Source organism: Musa acuminata, chromosome BXJ1-9 (assembly GCF_036884655.1).
Source record: "Musa acuminata AAA Group cultivar baxijiao chromosome BXJ1-9, Cavendish_Baxijiao_AAA, whole genome shotgun sequence".
NCBI lineage: Eukaryota > Viridiplantae > Streptophyta > Magnoliopsida > Zingiberales > Musaceae > Musa > Musa acuminata.
Window position 1 is genome coordinate 41700887 of NC_088335.1, and position 19114 is coordinate 41720000.

Here is a 19114-nt window from a genome sequence, read left to right on the forward strand (position 1 = left end):
TTTTATGTTTTTGTAGTGAATCATTCACGTTAAATCTTTACATGTAGATCTACTTAAGTCCAATTATTTATTTTAATAGAGGGCAAATTTATCAGCGTTAAAGTTTATTTTTTTTTCAATAGTTTGTGGTTTGTCATTTATTGTTTATACTAATTTTTATTTTGGAGATGTAGCTTCAAAACAAGTAGGTTTGAAAGTAAAACATATAAGATCATTATATTGATATATTTTTATAAGACTATAAAATTTTCTTAGAGATATTTCAGAATCACTTGTATGGATATCAGAATCAATTAAATTACGAGGAGATTTAGATGGGATATTCACAATAGAAAATGTATCATGTGATTTATTAACTTTTTCTTCTCCTATGACTATAGGAATTTCAACTATATTAAAATTTCAAATATTTTTTCATTGAAAATAATACCATAACTTATAATTAATCTTTTTAGTTATAGGATCATGAAGTCTAAAAGTTTTTATTCGCTATTTTACCTCATAAATATGCATAAAATGCTTTTGTTTGAAGGAACAAAAGCTTTTACTATTTTTTTTTTTTTTTTAAGGAACATGAGAGCAAGTAACACAATTAAATAACTTAAAGTGATTCACATCAGGCTTTCTATCAAACCATGCTTGAGAGAATATTTTATCTTAAACTATCTTGGTGAGAAAGTGGCTTAGCAAATATTTTGGTATGCTGATGGCTTTTGCCAAAAACTCTTTTAGTATTATTTTCTTTTTAAGCATACTCTTTTAGTACTATTTTCTCAATCATAACTCGATTAGTTTCACTTTACTATTCTATTTTGTTGGGAGGTATAGTTTGTAGTCAATTCACTATGAATGTCTACAATCTTACAAAGATTAACAAGATATTTGGAAGTGAATTTACTCCTTCTATCAGTACCTAGGGTTTTAATAAAATAATCACCTTACTTTTCTACATAAGTTTTAAAAATTTTGAAAATAGAAAAGACTTTAGCTTTTTTTAATAAAATAATTACCTTCCAGGAATGGCTATGCTATTTTCTAAAAACACAATATTCATAAATATTATCTTTGTTTTAAATTTTTTATTTACTAACTATTATATTTTCTAATGTAATAGTTCTAGTCCATCATAATATATATTGTGTCATAGTGACCATTTATCAATAATTGTAATAGAAAGTGCATGTAAGAAAAATCAAAATACAATAAAGAAAATATCTTATTTTTCATCATTCTCATAAATTTTTTTTAATCATTAATCAAATATTTTCATCATAAAAAAGTATAATAATATTTTCTCATCAGACACTCTACACTAATGAGATTTTATTTTAATCTATAAATAAATATCGAATCATTAATAAATTTCTTATTAAATTTGATGTTCACGACAAATGTTTCTTTTCCTTTTACCTAGACTTCACATCATTTCTCATATACACTACAATATGATTGAATTATTAAATCTTTAAAATAAATTTCTATCACTTGTCATATGATTATTGCATCCACTATCTAACAATCAAACAAATATATAATATTCATCATTATATGTCAATTTTTTTTATTTTTCACTATTATTTTCTTCATGATAATTTGTTTGATTTTTATTCCCACAATCTTTATAATATGCTCATATTTTTTTCACAATAAGAGCAAATTTAAAGAAGCATTTAAATTTTTATTTTTTACCAATAGTCTTTTTCAATATATCTAACTTTCTTATAATGAAAAACATTGATGGGTTTATTTATTGCCTCTCATTTAATAGACTTTATCCCCTACATTAAGTGTCAAAACATCTATAACCTCTATCATTGTTGTAATACCCATAATATTATTTGATGACATATATAATTAAGATTACTATAAAGGGGTATTTTTAAAATTTTAGGGTTATAGGGTATTTAGTGTGTAACCTCTATTATTTTCTTAGAAGAGCGTACTTCTTTTATTCATGAGAAGATGTAGAGGCCAACACTTTTATTCATGAGAAGATGTTGAGGCCAACACTCAATAGGAAATCAAGATCGAGTAGGTAAAGACTATAATCTTATGATTTCTTCATCAAAATTTTTAAGTTATAAGAAGAAAGAATCTTATATATATACATCTTATGATTTGATTCGATAAAAATCTTGATCTTATGATGAGAAAAAAACAAGATAATTGTGTCATAAAATGTATTGGTCGACTTGTTATCGCATATGGTGTGTGGCGTGGGTGAGGGAAGTGATGTGTGGAAATTTGACAAAGGCGTGCATGTGTCAAAAACTAGAGGAAATAATAATAATAATAATAATAATAATAATAATAATAATAATAATTTAAAAAAGTATGTGATCTTAAGAATCTCATTTTTTATATTAAAAGAGTTCATTTAAAATTTAAAATATTATATGCATGTATGATTTTGAATTCCTATCATTCCCTACCAATCATAAAGTAGAAAGGATCATAGATCAATTAATCTTATATCATTGAATATGATATGATCTTAAAATAATAAAAAAATGATTATTATTGAGATGAGAAAGAAATGATTATAATTTTTATTGTATTGATTTATATTATTTAAATGATTTAGGAGAAGTAAAAGAGGACCATGATCACTATATCAGTTATAATGATTTAGGAGAAGTATCACTTTATAATACTTGTTTTCAAATTTAATAATATATGCTTGCTAATAATAAAGTTATACGATCTACAAATGTTAAACAAATTACTAGTCTTGTTGATATTGTATTTATTTAAAATGGTTAAAAAATATTTAATTATTATATTTTTGAATGTTATATTATTTGACACATTTGAAATGCGTGTAAAGACTTATGCATTCGATGAATAGTTTAATATATTATTTTAAGTGATATTTAATTGTTTAGTCCATTTTATTTTAATTTGGATCCTCCTAATACGATTATATAATGGTCATAAATTTTAAAGCTAGTTTCTTTTAGCCCCAATATAATTATCAGTGTGTTACATATACCATAAGGTTAAATATGATTATGGACCTTATCACAAGAATATAAACCTTATCACGAGAATATAATTTTGTTATAACCATTATTACTCTAACTTCTATTTTAATAGAGTTAAGGTTCATTTTCGTCTTGGTTTTGACCATCAACTTCTTAAGCCCTTATAGTTTACTTTTTATATTTTAAAAAACATAGCATATAAGTTATTCTTTTTAAATTTGAGTTAATAGATATTATTAGAGTCTACTTACGTAGCATGTTGACTTAGACTCACAATAAAAATTTAATAAAATAGAAAAAATAGCTCACCACTAAGTTTAAAATCACAAAGGGATACAAAAATTTTACCATCGCAAGGATAATAAACAAGGATACAAAACTAAAAACAAAAGACTCAACATTCAAGAATGCATCCAAGAGATATAAAGTTTAAAAGAGAACGCTAAGAGAGCTTATGCTAATATTCTCAGTTTCTAAACTCATTTCTAACCCTAAAATATCAAAATTAGTACTAGAGTACGAAACAATATAGAAAATTATGAAATTAAGTATTTTACAACTTTAACTTTATCGATGGAATATGCTCATGAGTTGTCATATTTGAGTGAGCTAGGTTAAAGACTATGAGATAATATTATTGGTTATAGAAAATATCATAGCATCAACAAGATCTATACGAGCTAATTGTAACAAATTAGGTACACCCATGTCAGCCAAACTATTAGAGGATATATATATTTGGATTAAGAGGAAAAATCATTGGCTTAAGGGAATAGAAAAGAGCTTCCAACTTATTAAGCATGGAGATTGAATCCTCCTATGTTTAAGGCAATGCCAACGAAGAGAATATTACATTTGGGACTTTTATATTACATGGGAATGCATATAAGTGGAGGCAAATTGAAAGAACACTTGAGAAGGATGTAAATGGGAATGAGATTCTGATCTTTTGCAACAGGTTTAAGGAGTCTTTTACAGAAATGTGTTTTGCTACAAGTGTTTAAATGCAAACGGAAGAAAGATTCCTAAGGCTGAAACAAAATGATGATATGCCATAAGAACAACCAAAGTATGCTCCAAAGTTGGTTGGTACAAATAAGAACAACCAAAGAGACATATATATATCTGGATTAAGAGGACTAATCAAACAGTAAGTGATATCATTTGAATTGAAAACATAAGTAGCTATGGATAACAAGGCTCAAGTTGTGAAAACGGGACCCTAAAAATGTTAAAAGAGAGAATTAGATAATAAAGAAGAGATATAATGCTTCATACTTCCATCAAAATCAAACTTGGAAAAAGAGTGTTTTCAGTCAAATGCAAATACTACAATAAGTTCCATGCAGATAAAGAATGTTGGTGGCTTTTTGGGGTATATTTGTGTTGTAGTCAACAAGGCCATAAAATTGTTGAATGTCCCTAACAGAAGACACAAAATTAAGGGGATAGAAAGGTCCAATCTAAAAGGGCCAACTATCAGAAATCTAAAGCATTAGGGAAAGTTCACGCCGTGACACTACAAAATACTCAGATTTCTAATATTATGTATGGTATCAGGTATCATATTGGTATCTTCTTCATTTGCCGCATTCGATTATGGTGCCACTCATTCTTTTGTGTCTATAAAGTTTGCTAAGAAGCATAGTTTGATGTGTGTACCTTTAGATATTGTATTAAGCATTGATGCTCTGATCGGTGTAGAAAAAATTATCATGCATGATTATAAATCTTGCATAGTCAATATTGATGGTAGAGAGCTTTCGGTTGATTTAATTAAACTAGAAAAAACAGATTTTAATATTATTCTAGGAATGAACTGATTAGCCATGACTCCCTTGATTTTCATAGAAAGATTATGAATTTTCATATCCCAAGTGGTGAGACTGAATTTAGATTTCATGGTTGCTTTACTAATATTATTCCCCTTGTAAAATTTTAGCTATTCAAGCTAAACAACTAATGAAGAAGGAATGCAATGGTTATTTGGTCAAGTGAACTTGGTAGAGATTCTTATAGTTTGTGAATACTCAAAGGTTTCTATAGAATATCTACTAGGATTGTCACCTGATAGAGAAATAAAATTTACTATTGATATACTACCAAGAATAAGATGGATACCTAAAACTCCTTAAATAGTGGTGTGTGTGTGTCTATTGAATTAAAGGAATTGAAAGAACAACTATAAGAATTGCTTGATAAAGGGTTTATTAGACCTTAGTGTCTCTCCCTTGGTGCTCCTGTTTTGTTTGTAAAGAAGAAGGTTTATTGATTATCAAGATTTAAATAAAATAATAATTTAAAACAGATATCCTTTATTAAGAATTGATAATTTATTTGATCAATCGTGGTATACATAAGTATTTTCAAAGATTGATCTACCGTTCAATTATCATCATCAACTATCATCAACTAAAAATTAAGACTACCTAAATTTATTTTCGAATCTAATAAATATAGATATTATGGATTTTTTATTATACCTTTTGGATTGATTAATGTACCTACAACATTCATGAATCTAATAAATAAGATATTCAAGTCATTCTTAGATAAATTTATTTTAGCATTCATTGATAATAATTTGGTATATTCAAGAAGTAAAGCAAAACATGAAGAATAATTGATAATTGTTTTACGAATTCTAAGGGATAACAAGTTATATACAAAATTGAAGAAATATAAGTAGAATGTAGCATTCTTGGTCATGTGATTTCTTTAAAAAAAATTCAGTTGTTCCAATAGAAAGTGAAAAATTGTTATAGAATGGAACAGACCAACTAATGTATATGATATTCATAGTTTCTTGGGATTGGTTGGCTATTAAAAAAAAATTATAGAAGGATTTTCTAGCATTATAACTTTAACTCGTTTGACACATAAAAGGAATTAAGTTCAAATGATTATATGATTGTCAAGAAAGCTTCCAAGAAATTAAAAATAATAAAAAAAAAGACTAATAACTTGTCCTATTCTTACTATACCTTTTAAGTGGTGGAGGTTTTTACTATATACAATGATGAGAAATGAAACATGTTCTGATGTAACAGGGTAAAGTGGTAGCTTATGACTCCAAACAACTAAAATCGCATACGAAGAATTATCTCACGCATGATCTTGAATTTGAAAACACTAGTTTATGCTTTGAAAAAATAGAGCATGTGAAATATTTACTTATTATAAAAGTTTAAAGTATATTTTTACTCAGAAAGAACTGAATTTGAGATAAAAGAAGAATCAAAATATTATTTATCTTACTATAAACTATCATCAATTATTTTTTGATTTAGGTACATCAAGTTTAGAGTATAAAACTTTTGTTTAAGATTACTACAGAGGGTCATATTTGGATATTCGAAAAATTAGGATATTTAGTAATGTAATCTCTATTATTTTCTCAAAATGACATCTTTCTTTTGTACATGAGGAGAGGCGATCTCCTAGAGAAACTCTACGTAAAGAGAGATTTTACCCGTAGGGCTAACACTCGAATATGTAAGGGTTATGATCTTTCTTATGATATTTCTATCAAATTTTTTAGATTATAAGAAGAAAGAATCTTATATCTATGCATCATATGATTTGATCTGACAGAAATCTTATATCTGCGTGAGTGAAAAATTTGGCAGAGGTGTGTGCATGTGGGAAACTCGGTAAAGAGGAAGAGAAAAGGTGAATTTGTGATGTTAAGGATGAAAAGAGTAAGTAAACGAAAAAAGGGGTATGTGATGTTAAGGATCTCAATTTTATATTGAAAGAGTTTCTGTTTAAAATTTGAATGATTATAAGGCATATATTGTTTTGAATTCCAACCATTCTCTACCAATCAAAAAGTAGACGGACCATAGATCAATTGATCTTAAATCATTGAATGTTATATGATCTTAAAAAATAAATAAGTTATTATCATTATCGAGGTAAGAAAGAAAGGATTATGATTTTTCACTGTATTAATTTATGTTATTTGAAGGAATTAGGAGAAGAAGAAGGGTCTCGATCATTACATCAGTTCTAATAGTCTATGATGATCATTATATCAATTATAGTAGTCTACGATCGATCAATGTAAGTATCCAATGATTCTGTCTTACTTATTTTTAAATTTAATAATATATGTGTTTGCTAATAATAAAGTTATATGATTTACAAATGTTAAATGAATTACTAACTTTTAAAAATAAGCTTATTGATATTATATTTTAAAATAATTAAACATTATTTGATTATTATATTTTTTTAATGTTATAATTATTTGATATATTTGAAATGATATGTAAAGATTTATGCATTGGAAGGATAGGTCAATATGTAATTTTACGTTATATTCAATTAGTTTGGGTATAATTAAGATCTTATCAATGGATATATTATTCATAAGTTGAACTAACTAGTTTTTTTTTTTGTCCTTACATAGGGATAAATATGTTACTTATGTGGCTAAACATGATTTTGAGTCTTATAAAAGGGACAATTATGATATGTGTCTTAGCTATATTTATGATTATCTATAAATTTAGATGTGAACTCTTAGTTATATTTATATTAATTCATGATTAGTTAATGGTAATCTTTGCATTAAGATTATTTTTATTCATTTATGTTTTTATTATGGAAATGTGTTCAATGATTATATATGAAACTTATATTATGTGCTTGTTATGCTAAAATTTATGATTTGGAAAGTATACAAAGTTATGTTTGCTCTTTATATAAGCATAAAAAAAGGTTTAGCAATATATATGTATTTTTTTATATAAAAAAATACAAGTATGGATGCATAAAGTATGTATAAGTTTAACAATATATTATTTTTATATTTGTACTTTCAGTATATGAATTGTGGTACTTATTGCTTATGTTGTTAAGGTTTAGATTTGATTTCACCTTGTGAAAAAAGTAAAAATACATATAATAGTAATCTCATTAATTCATCAACAAACAAGGTGATTTTCTTGTATCTTTATATTATTCTATAATAGTAAAAATTATATCTAATTTTGAAGATAAATTTTTTATTTTTTTCATCACGGTTTAATCTTTTAAGTTTTTATTGTAAAATCTAATTTGATTTACAATAGAAGACATTTTTGAGAAAAAATCACTCAAAATTTTTTATCATAAGAATTTTAAACTCATGTCAAAGATTTGAAGCCTTGAAATTTTGAACTTGTATGTATCTCCAAACATAGTTTTTAGGACTTTTTAAATTTTTATTAATGTTGATGCTAAGATGATTCGATAAAATAGAGACTTATCTATTGTTTACTATAACATTATTTATTCTTTTTGATCTTCAATGATATTGAGATTCTGTAAATCATATTTAACAAAACTAATTTTTATCCTATTTCATAATTTTTAAAATAAATAATATTATATTATTTTAACAATATAAAATTGATAACTATCATATTTGAAAATGCGAAGAAGTTAATTAGAAATACTTACTCCAAATACCAATCTTTTTTATTTTTTAATCAATGACTTTGCTTTGAACTGATACCCGACTTGACTTGTTTTAATTCCTGCACAGCTTTATGACGAAAGAAAGAGGAGAAGACCATCGATAAAATATATATATATTAAGGTGGAATACTTTGGACTCATCAAAAAGATAAATCGACCACAACCACGTTCATGACATCTCTTTGAACGGTTCAAAATGGAGGAACAGTTTTGACTTTTGTCTTATCAACTTGCGTACACGAGAAATGCAATAAATTGGAATCTTTTTCTCCTCATCTTAATTTACATTAAAAGCTGTTGTCTACATTTCATAAGCCAAAGTGATCCCCCAAGCTCGAGAGGATTGGCCACGAAAGCACTCTCTTCCGTGATGTCTTCACTCTCCTGTTCTCTCAGCTTCCTCTGTCAACGCTGAGGTCTGCAGACTCTGCACGAGTCTCCATGTCTTCTTGTCTCATATGCCGGTCCTCGATGAATCTCGACAGCAAATGGTGACTTGTACCGTATGGTGGTGGTGCTTCGAGGAATGAGTTCACGTTTGTGCAGGTCCAGCTATCAAGATGAAGCTCATTTCCAGGGATTCTACTTCCTTTGTTTGACCTGGTCAATTATCTAGAACGTACTAACATTAACGATGCCAATCAGACAGACTCCCCAAGAATGATCTGTCCTCGTCTCTTCTTCTGCTTGTTCGCGTTCAGAAATGGGCTGAAAACAAGAGAAGGCAGCCATCGTCTTCAATGCCTCTCTCTTATCTCTTCTGCCCAAGGGTATCTATCATGAGATCAACGTCGTGACTTGTAATGAATTAGGTATTGAACTACCACAATGTTCATGCCTTCGTTTCAAAGCTCTCGATTTCCTGCACCTTCTTCGCTTCGATTCCATGCCTTGTTTCATTGTGATTGCTCAAACTACTAGTCTTTTCTGCGATTTGCATGTTGGTATTTTGCAGTTGCTAATGGCTACAGCTAAGGTCGAAGGAGTGCAACAGAAGAAGAGAATTTTGAGTGCCCAACCTAAGAACAACAATGCCAACGGGAGAGACACCATCAAAGTTTACTACCAAAGGTTTTTGCTTCCTACGATCCCTGAGAAACCCACACCGAACTATCTTAAGCCAACCATTAGCTCGTGCCATGGCACCAGCTCCCAACAGCCCAAGATATCTTCATCAGCAGCTGGTGCTGCTGCAAAACGTGGAAGCCAAATGAACGTGTCTCACTCACCGTCTTCCCTACCTCAACGACCTCCCACAGCAAACCGCCCAAAGGAGAGAGCAGCGAGAAGTGGGCCGTCAACGATGGCAAACATGGCTCGAAAACGAAGCTTGGCGAAAGCTTCGAAAACTCCGGCAGGCGGGAAGGCTGTTCCGCTCGTGAAGACCGCCAGAATCCTTCCAAAAGTCATGTCTTCCACCGCCGCTGCAGTCAAACCCGAAGAAGAGAAGTTGATGGACGTCGTCAGAGGCAATGAGGCACGAAACCTGGCAAAGAACGTCGAATGTGAGCAGTATTCGAGGAGCTCAGAGTCCAAAGCCAAGAATGTAGATGAGCAGATGCCGGGAAGCCAAAGGGATGAGGCGGAAGGAAGAGGAAGCAAGAGAAAAGGCGATGGAGTAGACAAGGCAGCGCAAGAGACCATGGAGTCGAAGAGGCAGGCGGCGGTGAGCTGGAGGAAGGAGACGGCACCGGCTCACAACGCTGTCATAGAGGAGGAGACAGCCGACAAGCTGGCGGCGAGGGGGAGCAAAGTGAAAGCGCTTGCCGGGGCGTTCGAGACCGTCGTCTCGTTACAGAAGCCGGAGGGCAGATGGAGTCAGCAAGAGTCGGTGACGGCGGCGGATAGTAGCAGCAGCGGCAGCGGTAGCGGAGCTGCTCGGCCCGGCGGGGATCAGATAGAGGAGGCAGCACGAAACGAAGATGTGCCGGAGGAGGTGAAGAAGAAAGGTGAAGGGGCTACAGCATGACAAAAGCGTTGACAAGGTGATTCAAGAGAGGATAATGAGTGGAGATGGTAATAACGAACTGTCCAAGTGTCCAACCCATCGCTCCTCCTTACGAATGAATCTAAAAGAGCACATTCGTCCCAGGCATTGCGTTTAGCGAGGAGCGTGCACGTGTACGGCCTGACGCGCCCGGTAGAAGGAACGCGTCGTCGCGGGACCCACACTCACGCGGGACGCTCCGCGTGCTTTCCGCATGTGCCCAAAAACGGAGACCCCGAGGCCGTGGAAACGACGCATCATAGAATTGGAATTGGAATCGAACACGTACTTGGTTTTGGATAGCCGTCGGTCGATCGGTCGTTAATACCTCACTTTCTTGCCGATACAACCAGTAGTGACGTGTGTAGGTAGAAAGTCACGGTAATGTTACAGTCTCCAAACGCTACTTTGTGCAAACCTAACAATGGAAGGTTCCGAGCATCCTACGGTCATGCTTTTTCTTCCTTCACGATGGCTGGACAAGATTAGGGGAGAAGATATAATATACGTACATGGCATGAGGTTTAAAACGGTGAAGACGTGGACGGGATCGGAGGTGGGGTCCTCGGCCGACCGAACGCATGGATGAATTTGACGGCACGCGACCGAGACCGTCCTACAAATTGACCCGGTAGTGACGGCCAGTGGCATGCCGAAACGTGTGCTCTAAACGGAAACCTGAAGACGTGACCACTTTCCGTTCCTCACACCTCTGCGTTTGAATATATCTTTTCTTTTTCAATTGTAAAAATGATTTATTTAAAATTTCATTGTGATGATGAGAGAGGGGTGGGGCGGCGGTGGCGTTTCATCCCTTGTTTGCTCCTCCCCTCTCGTTGTCATATCCGGTGTGCGATTGGGTGGAATGCGAGGGGCCCACGGGAGAGTGACGATCGCGTGGTCCTGGGTAATTGCAAAAGCAGAGGGGTCTGCGTTCGCACCCGTTTATTCGTATGTTTACCCACGGTGTCCGTAGCAGATGGGAGATGTTTACCAAGCGAGCCAACCGTTCCAAGAAAAGAATCCCGCGAGTGACGATATCAGACAGCACAACACAGATAGAAGAAGAGAGCCGCCTGCGCGTTATAAAAGAGAGGAGAAGGCGAAAATCTAAAAGCGAATCGACCCTCCGCGAGGAGAGGGAGTGGAGATCGGGTGTGCATCGGAGACGAAGAGTCGAAGGACTGGCAGAAGCAGGGCGGCTGGGGTCGCGGGGCTCCAGCCGGCGACGGAGGATAGGAGCCCAGGTCGTGTCTTGGTGGCGCTTGAAGGTTGTCTTCCCCGTCAAGCGAGCTTGGCTCGCCGTCTCCTCCCGCGTCAGGTCCCAGAAACACGGTTACTCTCTCTCTCTCTCTCTCTCTCTCTCTCTCTCTCTCTCTCTCTCTCTCTCTCTCTCTCTGTTTCTATAATTATTACCAGGCTGAGATAAGAAGAAGCCGAGGGGAAACCTAGGAGAAAATTAATGTCTTTGGGCGACTGAAGGATCATGTCGAAATCGAAGGTCTCTTACTTTTATCATTGATCTCCAGATCGCCTGGCTGGGGCATGAAGGATCATGCATGTAGAAGTTCTATAAGTTCTCTGTTCTCTTCACCAGTTTAATTTGCAAGAAAGACAAGAAGGAGATCATAGCATCCTCTCTTTTTGTGTTTCATCCTCAACTTCACTGTTGTATTACATTAATAAGGCAAACATACTAAATAGCCGATACTGATATATCATGCATGGTGGGTTGCGTCTTTTTCTTCCACTTTTGCCATGGATATATATATATATATATATGCATGCTCACAGGAGCTGTTACTTTGGATTCCTGTTCTAAGTCCTGTTCTTTCCTCACTGATGGGGCAGGTGGGGGAATTCTAAAGCTGTACGATGATGTTCAAATGTGTGGATACCAAGATGTGCAGGTTATGTGGGAGATTTTAACCAGATGTGAGATGGAGACATCAAACCTGGAGAAGCAGCGCAAGCGATCGTTCTGCCGGCGGCCTTCTGTTCCCGTGGAAACTTATGGGTGAAACAGCAGTGAGAGAGAGAGAGAGAGAGAGAGAGAGAGAGATCAAACAAAGGCTGGAGTTAGTATTACTTCTTCCATGGTTCCCAATCACCAGAGATAGCTGTAAAGTCTATAAAAAAAATGTCATATGTTTTTAACATGTACATATTATAATCAGAAACGTACCTCTCCCCTTCAATAAATTGAGGTGGAAGAAGGGCTTTGGAGCATTGTTCATGGACTTATCTGAAACCTATTCTGCAGAGACCATATAAGATCAGTAACTATGATTTCACATCATAAAACTGTGTACTATAAGCTCAAATTAACATAACATCATAGCATGTAAATCAAGTCAATTAGATCCATTATTCATTGAAAGGAGACCATGGCACTTGGAAAAATAAACTTTTCCATTTCCATTCAGTGGCCCAACATCCTGTTATACATATATATATATATATATATATATATATATATATATATATATATATACATATATATAAATGTATATATATATATATACATATATGTACATATATATATGTATATATACATATATGTACATATATATATGTACATATATATATGTATATATACATATATGTACATATATGTATATAGCATATATGTACATATATATATATGTAGTACCACGATGTATACCTTCGTCTTTTGCTTTAACAATGTCAGGCTCTGATTTGTACTAGAGTCCTCTGGTATCCTTGTTAAATTGATCCAAATTGTCCACTGAGTGAATTTTTTGAACCCTTGTTAACAACGTAATCAAGATTCAAGCACCATAAATTATTTCTCTTCTGAAAATTTAAGATTCTGATATAGCATCCTCTCCCTTCCAATAGAAAAAAGAGACATGCTTGAAAATTGGCTACTTCAGATGGAGTTGTATGAGGACCATCAATGACAAGTAAGCCATTGGACATGAGTACTGTATGTCTTCCTCATATGGCAGCCATGGAAGCATTGCTTCAAGTCCCTGATTTGAGACAGAACTCGAGCCACAGCCACAAAGAGCCAACAAAAGAATGTATGGAAGAAAGCTATTGAAAGCACAGTCATATATCAGTTCAAATCCTAGGTACCAGAGGAAAAGAAAAAGATAAAATGAAAATGCATGGAGAAATAATTTAATTACCCTACAACCAAGAAGGTGCCTAAAATATCAGTAATACCAAAAAGCCTAGTCCCAACTCAATGCCAAATAGGGTGTCATATATGTCATATCAAACATCAGTATACAAAATCATATATTCGGGATACCAATATTTCTTGAGAGAATTTATAGAGTGACAAATCATGGCATGGATCTCAACAGAATCCATCAAAATCACTTGTCAATCTCAAACATCCAAGATTTTGATGGAGACATGGATCCGTCTCAAAGATGACCTCTCGAGCAGGAAACAATCTGAAACCTCCACCTATATCATTCGCCTATTTTTTATCTAGTAGTACTGATTGCTTCATCTTTCTTGAATCAACTCATATGCAGCAACTTTGGTCATTCTTACAAGCAATGAAAGTCAAAACTTTACGACGAATTCCCACTTCCGGGGATGCTACAACATAAAAAAGCACAACATTTATCTACTATGACAAATTTGCTAACATTTCAGTGCTACACATCTGATCCCAAATAGTGACAATTCTTTTTGTCATGACCTTCAGGCATTCATAAGCTTTGTACAGAAACAAGAATCTAAATCTTCAGGACATATAGTTTAGTGATCTTAATGATTCCTGATCAGGGGAAATTGCACATATATGCCATTCTCAAATGTTGCATATATGAAACTCGTTTGATGCTTCCAAGAATTATGATAACAAAACCTCTAGAACAGGATGAGTGCAAATTATAACTGTAGGGATCCTATTGAGAGGATGTATTCCAAAACTAGAAACTCGATATCTTAGTGCTAAGAAATTATGAGTCAGTAGAAGAATTCATAAATTATAAAAGATAGCATGAAAATCATGTAAGGTTTTTAGTAGAAGAGGAACATCTAGAAAAAAAACTCATATTAAGAAAAATGGTATTCCACAAAGTAATCTACTCTGTTATTTCTTGCAAATGCAGCAGTAGCAATATTTTCTCAACCAAGTAAAGAAAAAATTATCCATGCAGAAGAAACTTTTATTGCTTTTTCTAATTTTATAATTTAGAGAATAAGTAATGGCATGCTACTTCCTAGCTAAAATCAACTTAGCATGAGATATCAAATTTAAATTAAAAATGATAAAGAGTACATTGAGAAATATTTTTTTGACTATTAGGAGTTTAACAAATCATCATTGCACCATTTCAAACATGAATTTTGATGTTGTAAAGCATTAAGTTATTGAACTGACTGAATCACAACTACTCTTGGGATTTAAGAAGTAAATCCTTACGACTTTTGGTGCTTTTGGCTCCCAGTGTATCATGATGGGCGTTGTGATTGCAACAGCACAATCAATTAATTGCACTTGTGGAAGAAAATCACCATGCTTCTTATGCAAGAAAATGTCTATTCAAGATATCCTGTTTCCAATATACAAGTTGAGGTACATAGAATAATTAGCAAAAACACTATGCGAAACATGAATACAAGGTCTAATCATGCAACTTTTGGTACCTTCCATTAAAACATTATTAATGTTGGTGACAACCAACCGAAGATTCGAGTATGATCAAGAAAAAAGACTAATCATGTAAGCAGTAACCAAAATAAACATTGTGGTCCTGTGACCAACAATACTATTTTTTCTGTACATACTACGCAAATAAATTACAGCAGAAGCATGGACGATTCTATATGGAATGACCAAGAACTTTTAAAAGGCACAATATCTACCAGTTTATAAATCACCAAGAAGAAAATGTTGTTTTTATTAGATTGCCCTCAACAGGACACTGAAACACAGTAAAATCAGTCTATATATTAAGATGGAACAAAAATCAATACAAGTTAATATGGGTGGTTTGAAGTGCACAGAATGGAGGTAATAAGTCATTAAGTCAAATAAAAAAGTCCTTCAGGTAAGATAATTTGTCAGAAATTATTTAAAGCATCATAATAGCCAGAAGAGATGCATACAAAGCTTTCTGGATACTGAAACCTTGACATTAAAACTGTATAAGAAAAGAAATAGATCATGGCTGCCGTAACTAAACTGTAAAGAAGGCCTTTTTTAATGAAATTGCATGCTCTGCAAGGAAAAAGGATCATCTTAAGAATGTACCCAAGAGACATGTTGAGGAACACTGGCTAAATTACCAGGTTACTCAAGACATATTCCAGAATTTACTGTCTTGGTTGAGCCAGAGTACCAGTTAGACTGCAGAAATGGCATATCCTTAGTCTTACAACCAAGGGCAGAAAACTTGGAAGTAAATCTGTCCATCTGCAGATCATAAATCATCCAATTCAACTATGTTACTCGGCTTCATTCAAGAAATATCAAATATATTGAAGTCACAAAATTGGAAATTTTCATTAGAAATAGAAACAAAACCAGATTACCTCATCAATATAATCGCATTGCTCATTCATGACATTCTAAATAAGTAGAAAATAAAACTAGAAGAATCAGGACCAATGGATCCTTTCAAGTTCATACTATTTATTAATTAGAAAGTAAAATTAAATGTGTACAGCAACTAATCCTTTCCAATTGGCGACAAGTTCCACAAGAAACAAGGCTTAATAAAAAAAGGATACCATGGGAGAACTGTATGCACATATATCTCTAACGATCTTGGATTTTACACCAGTTATAGTACGAGAACCTAAAAGTTCTCTAAGAAGGTCCAACAGATAATTTGCAAACCAAGCAGAACATCTTGGCAAGAACAAAGTGACTAATCTTGAAAATCTATGAATATTTGGATTTGGGTTAAAAAAAACTTTTTCAAGCAAGGACTAGAAGGAGAAGGGCCATTTTAAGCAAAAATGGGAACATGAATAGACTTTTCTTGTGTATGAAATAAGGGGAACTAGTTTTATATGACTATGCACTACGAGGATTTAAAAGTTATTTTTTGTTTAAAAATTGACACAACCATTTTGATAATTTTCAAACAAAAATATGAAAAAAGAATATAATTTTGTTTAGGAATCATTATGAAAATTTTCTAATAACTTTTATGCTTCCAGAAAATTAAAAACAAAGTGCATGTGGCCATGAGATTTGTAAGACCTCTTCTGATTCTTCATCTCTTATCCAAATTCCTTTAACCATGAAATTGTTTCTGATTCCAATCCTTCAAAGTTGGTGCCGACATCTTAGCACAGGCATATTTAGGATAAGAGAGAGCTTAAATAAAACCAAGAAATACTTGGAAAAAGTACTTCATTGGTTGGGATTCACGAGAGCAAGGATCCACCATCCAGATCCCCTTAACATAAAGAGTACAACAAGGTAGGAAATGACAGGATAATATTTCAGGATTACAAAGCAAAATTAATACAAAAAGAAAAATAAACTTCAGTAAAATTAACCAGAAAACTAATAAATCTGTCAGTGTGTTCCAGGGCCAGTTGCTAGCAGTCACAAATTGATGCTTCAACATACAACTGTCACAGTTATATTGCTTTGGGTGATCCCTGTTCATAATAGGTTATCAACAACAGTTTGATGTATGAAATAAACTATCATATATGCTGACTTTCAAAAAGTCTAATATTCCCATTAATAGCATTGCTATGTAACAATTATTTAACATATAAGCGAGACATCTTTTTGAAATGTTGACATAATACAAGGTCTTAAATTGCCTTCGCTATCCTAAATAATGATCCATCAAGTCAAATGGCAATATTGTTGACTGCTCAGTTTTTAAGCAAGAAAGGGACGATGCATTTTTTAGTATTATCCACCACAACTGTCACATGTTATGATAAAAATTTATGCAAAACTAAATATGCAGTAGTGTCAACCAAATATCTGCGAAAACATGAGAATGAGATTAACAGATCAAACTTCATAAAGAAAAGATACATAGGACCTTTCCAGATGATTTCTTAGGTGTCGCTTGTATCGGGATAACCCAAATTTATCTTCCTAAACAATATTGAACCAGTAAGAGACTGACATTACTCAAATTACCCATATTCAATAAATTATACATACCCTGGAACCCCGCAAGAACCTACATAATTGATTTTACCTATATCAAAGTTACACATTAGTATTCTGCAAAACTGATTTCTCTGAATACACTGTATACCATATAAAAGCTTGAGGCATCTGGTTCTGGTGTAACATGTCAACATGGATTCAGAACATACATCAATGTGCCAAACATGGGAAAACTGAACTTTCTTCAGGCACTGACAATATTCGGGGAAGATGATTCATTTTAATAAGACCACGATATTTTAAAAGAATTTTGCACTGATCCATGGCAATGCTCAATGGAGAGATGGCAAGCAGCAAAAGTAAACCACTCCTTGAGGTTCTTAAAAATCAACCAAAGAGAAGTTGACATATCAGGAGATCCTGAAGTTGACCTGTCTTATTCTTTATATGAACAAAGGCATATTTTCTCGAGTAGCAACAGCCAATCTTCACCAAGTTGCTGTGGGTTCAACTCCATCGCTACCCTAAAATCCTGCAGAGATATCGGGTTGTTTGTCTTCAGCTTTTGCATGTGTTCAGAAATCTTATCACTATTCTGTACATGCATGTGATTTCCTGGCCAAACACCATTAATTGGCTTCTCTTGAGTTTGCTGCTTGAAGACTCCATACTTTGTTTGATCATGACCTGACCTTGTTCCCAGTAATTCAACACATGACCTAATCAAACGCTTCAAATAAACATCTAACCCGTTATTTAATAGATTAGAGCAGTCCAATGTAACTCCTTCCAAGCCATGTCCTGCTGCTATTTTCTCCATCCTTCTCTTCAAAGCCTCCGTATGACATAATTCTCCACGGTCACAACTAAGACTACCACTGCTAGAAGTACTTACAAAAGGCAAAGATCTCCGTGCCCCACCCAAACTTGCAGGACAGAAAGGGATTCCAAGTGGAGCCTGGAAAGGACCTCTCTTGGAGCTCAAGTCATTAGCTCGTTCCAAATCTTCTGCATCTTCCTTTACAAACTCGATCAAACCCTTGTGATCTACATGAGCTTGATCATGAAGTGCCATATTTTCTCTCCGTGGTCGCTTTGCAGGATGATCTAAAGGGACACCTTGATGATGCTGCATCGATCTCTTCGAATCGCAAGGATTAATGACATCATTCTCTCGGACGATTTGATGGGAAGTTGCATGTAACCTTCCATTCTGTCCAAGAGAACTAGGACGGTCTTTGATCCTCCCATCTCGAATGCATGACCTGACTTTGCAAGGGGACGGTGGCAAGATGTTCCCATTGGACCATATAGTGTTCTTCGACATTGAGGCTGCCAGATCATCATCTGTGCTTTCATCTTCAGATGATTTCGTTCCAACAGCTCCGATGGGCTTCAAAGCATCTTTCCCAAGTCCAAGTGGCGGTGGGTGTTTCACCAGGAAGGCATTCTTGAGGATCGAGCGAATAAGATGGTTGTGCAAATGGATGTTCTCACGTCCGAGGACCAAAAGGCAATACTTGTTGAAGTCTGGTTTGCTCAGCTTTTGAGCTAACAACTGATTGACATAGCTGAAATATTGCTGAGACCGCTCAG

General features: G+C 33.8%; 3 protein-coding genes and 1 long non-coding RNA gene across 4 annotated transcripts in view; 2 read left to right on the forward strand and 2 right to left on the reverse strand.

The window, feature by feature from the left end:
* Positions 1–8696: 8696 nt before the first annotated feature.
* Positions 8697–10230, reverse strand: LOC135593553 (uncharacterized). Its single transcript, XR_010479690.1, has 2 exons — positions 10092–10230; positions 8697–9936 (listed from the first exon to the last, which is right to left on the reverse strand). It is a non-coding gene; the product is annotated as an uncharacterized LOC135593553 (long non-coding RNA).
* LOC108951984 (uncharacterized) lies at positions 9135–10419 on the forward strand. The gene is made up of 2 exons (XM_018821749.2): positions 9135–9262; positions 9406–10419. The coding sequence occupies exon 2, from the start codon at positions 9412–9414 to the stop codon at positions 10417–10419; it is 1008 nt and encodes a 335-aa protein (XP_018677294.2). The 5' UTR covers positions 9135–9262; positions 9406–9411.
* Positions 10420–11404: 985 nt separating this feature from the next.
* Positions 11405–12666, forward strand: LOC135593554 (uncharacterized). Its single transcript, XM_065083689.1, has 2 exons — positions 11405–11772; positions 12289–12666. The coding sequence occupies exons 1-2, from the start codon at positions 11424–11426 to the stop codon at positions 12456–12458; spliced, it is 519 nt and encodes a 172-aa protein (XP_064939761.1). The 5' UTR covers positions 11405–11423; the 3' UTR covers positions 12459–12666.
* A 4716-nt stretch (positions 12667–17382) lies between these two features.
* Positions 17383–19114, reverse strand: part of LOC103973185 (uncharacterized) — a 2706-nt gene continuing 974 nt past the window's right edge. Inside the window, exon 1 of the mRNA XM_009387686.3 lies at positions 17383–19114. This exon is cut by the window's right edge and continues 974 nt beyond it. Coding sequence (XP_009385961.2) covers positions 17955–19114 — 1160 coding nt within the window. The 3' untranslated portion in view covers positions 17383–17954.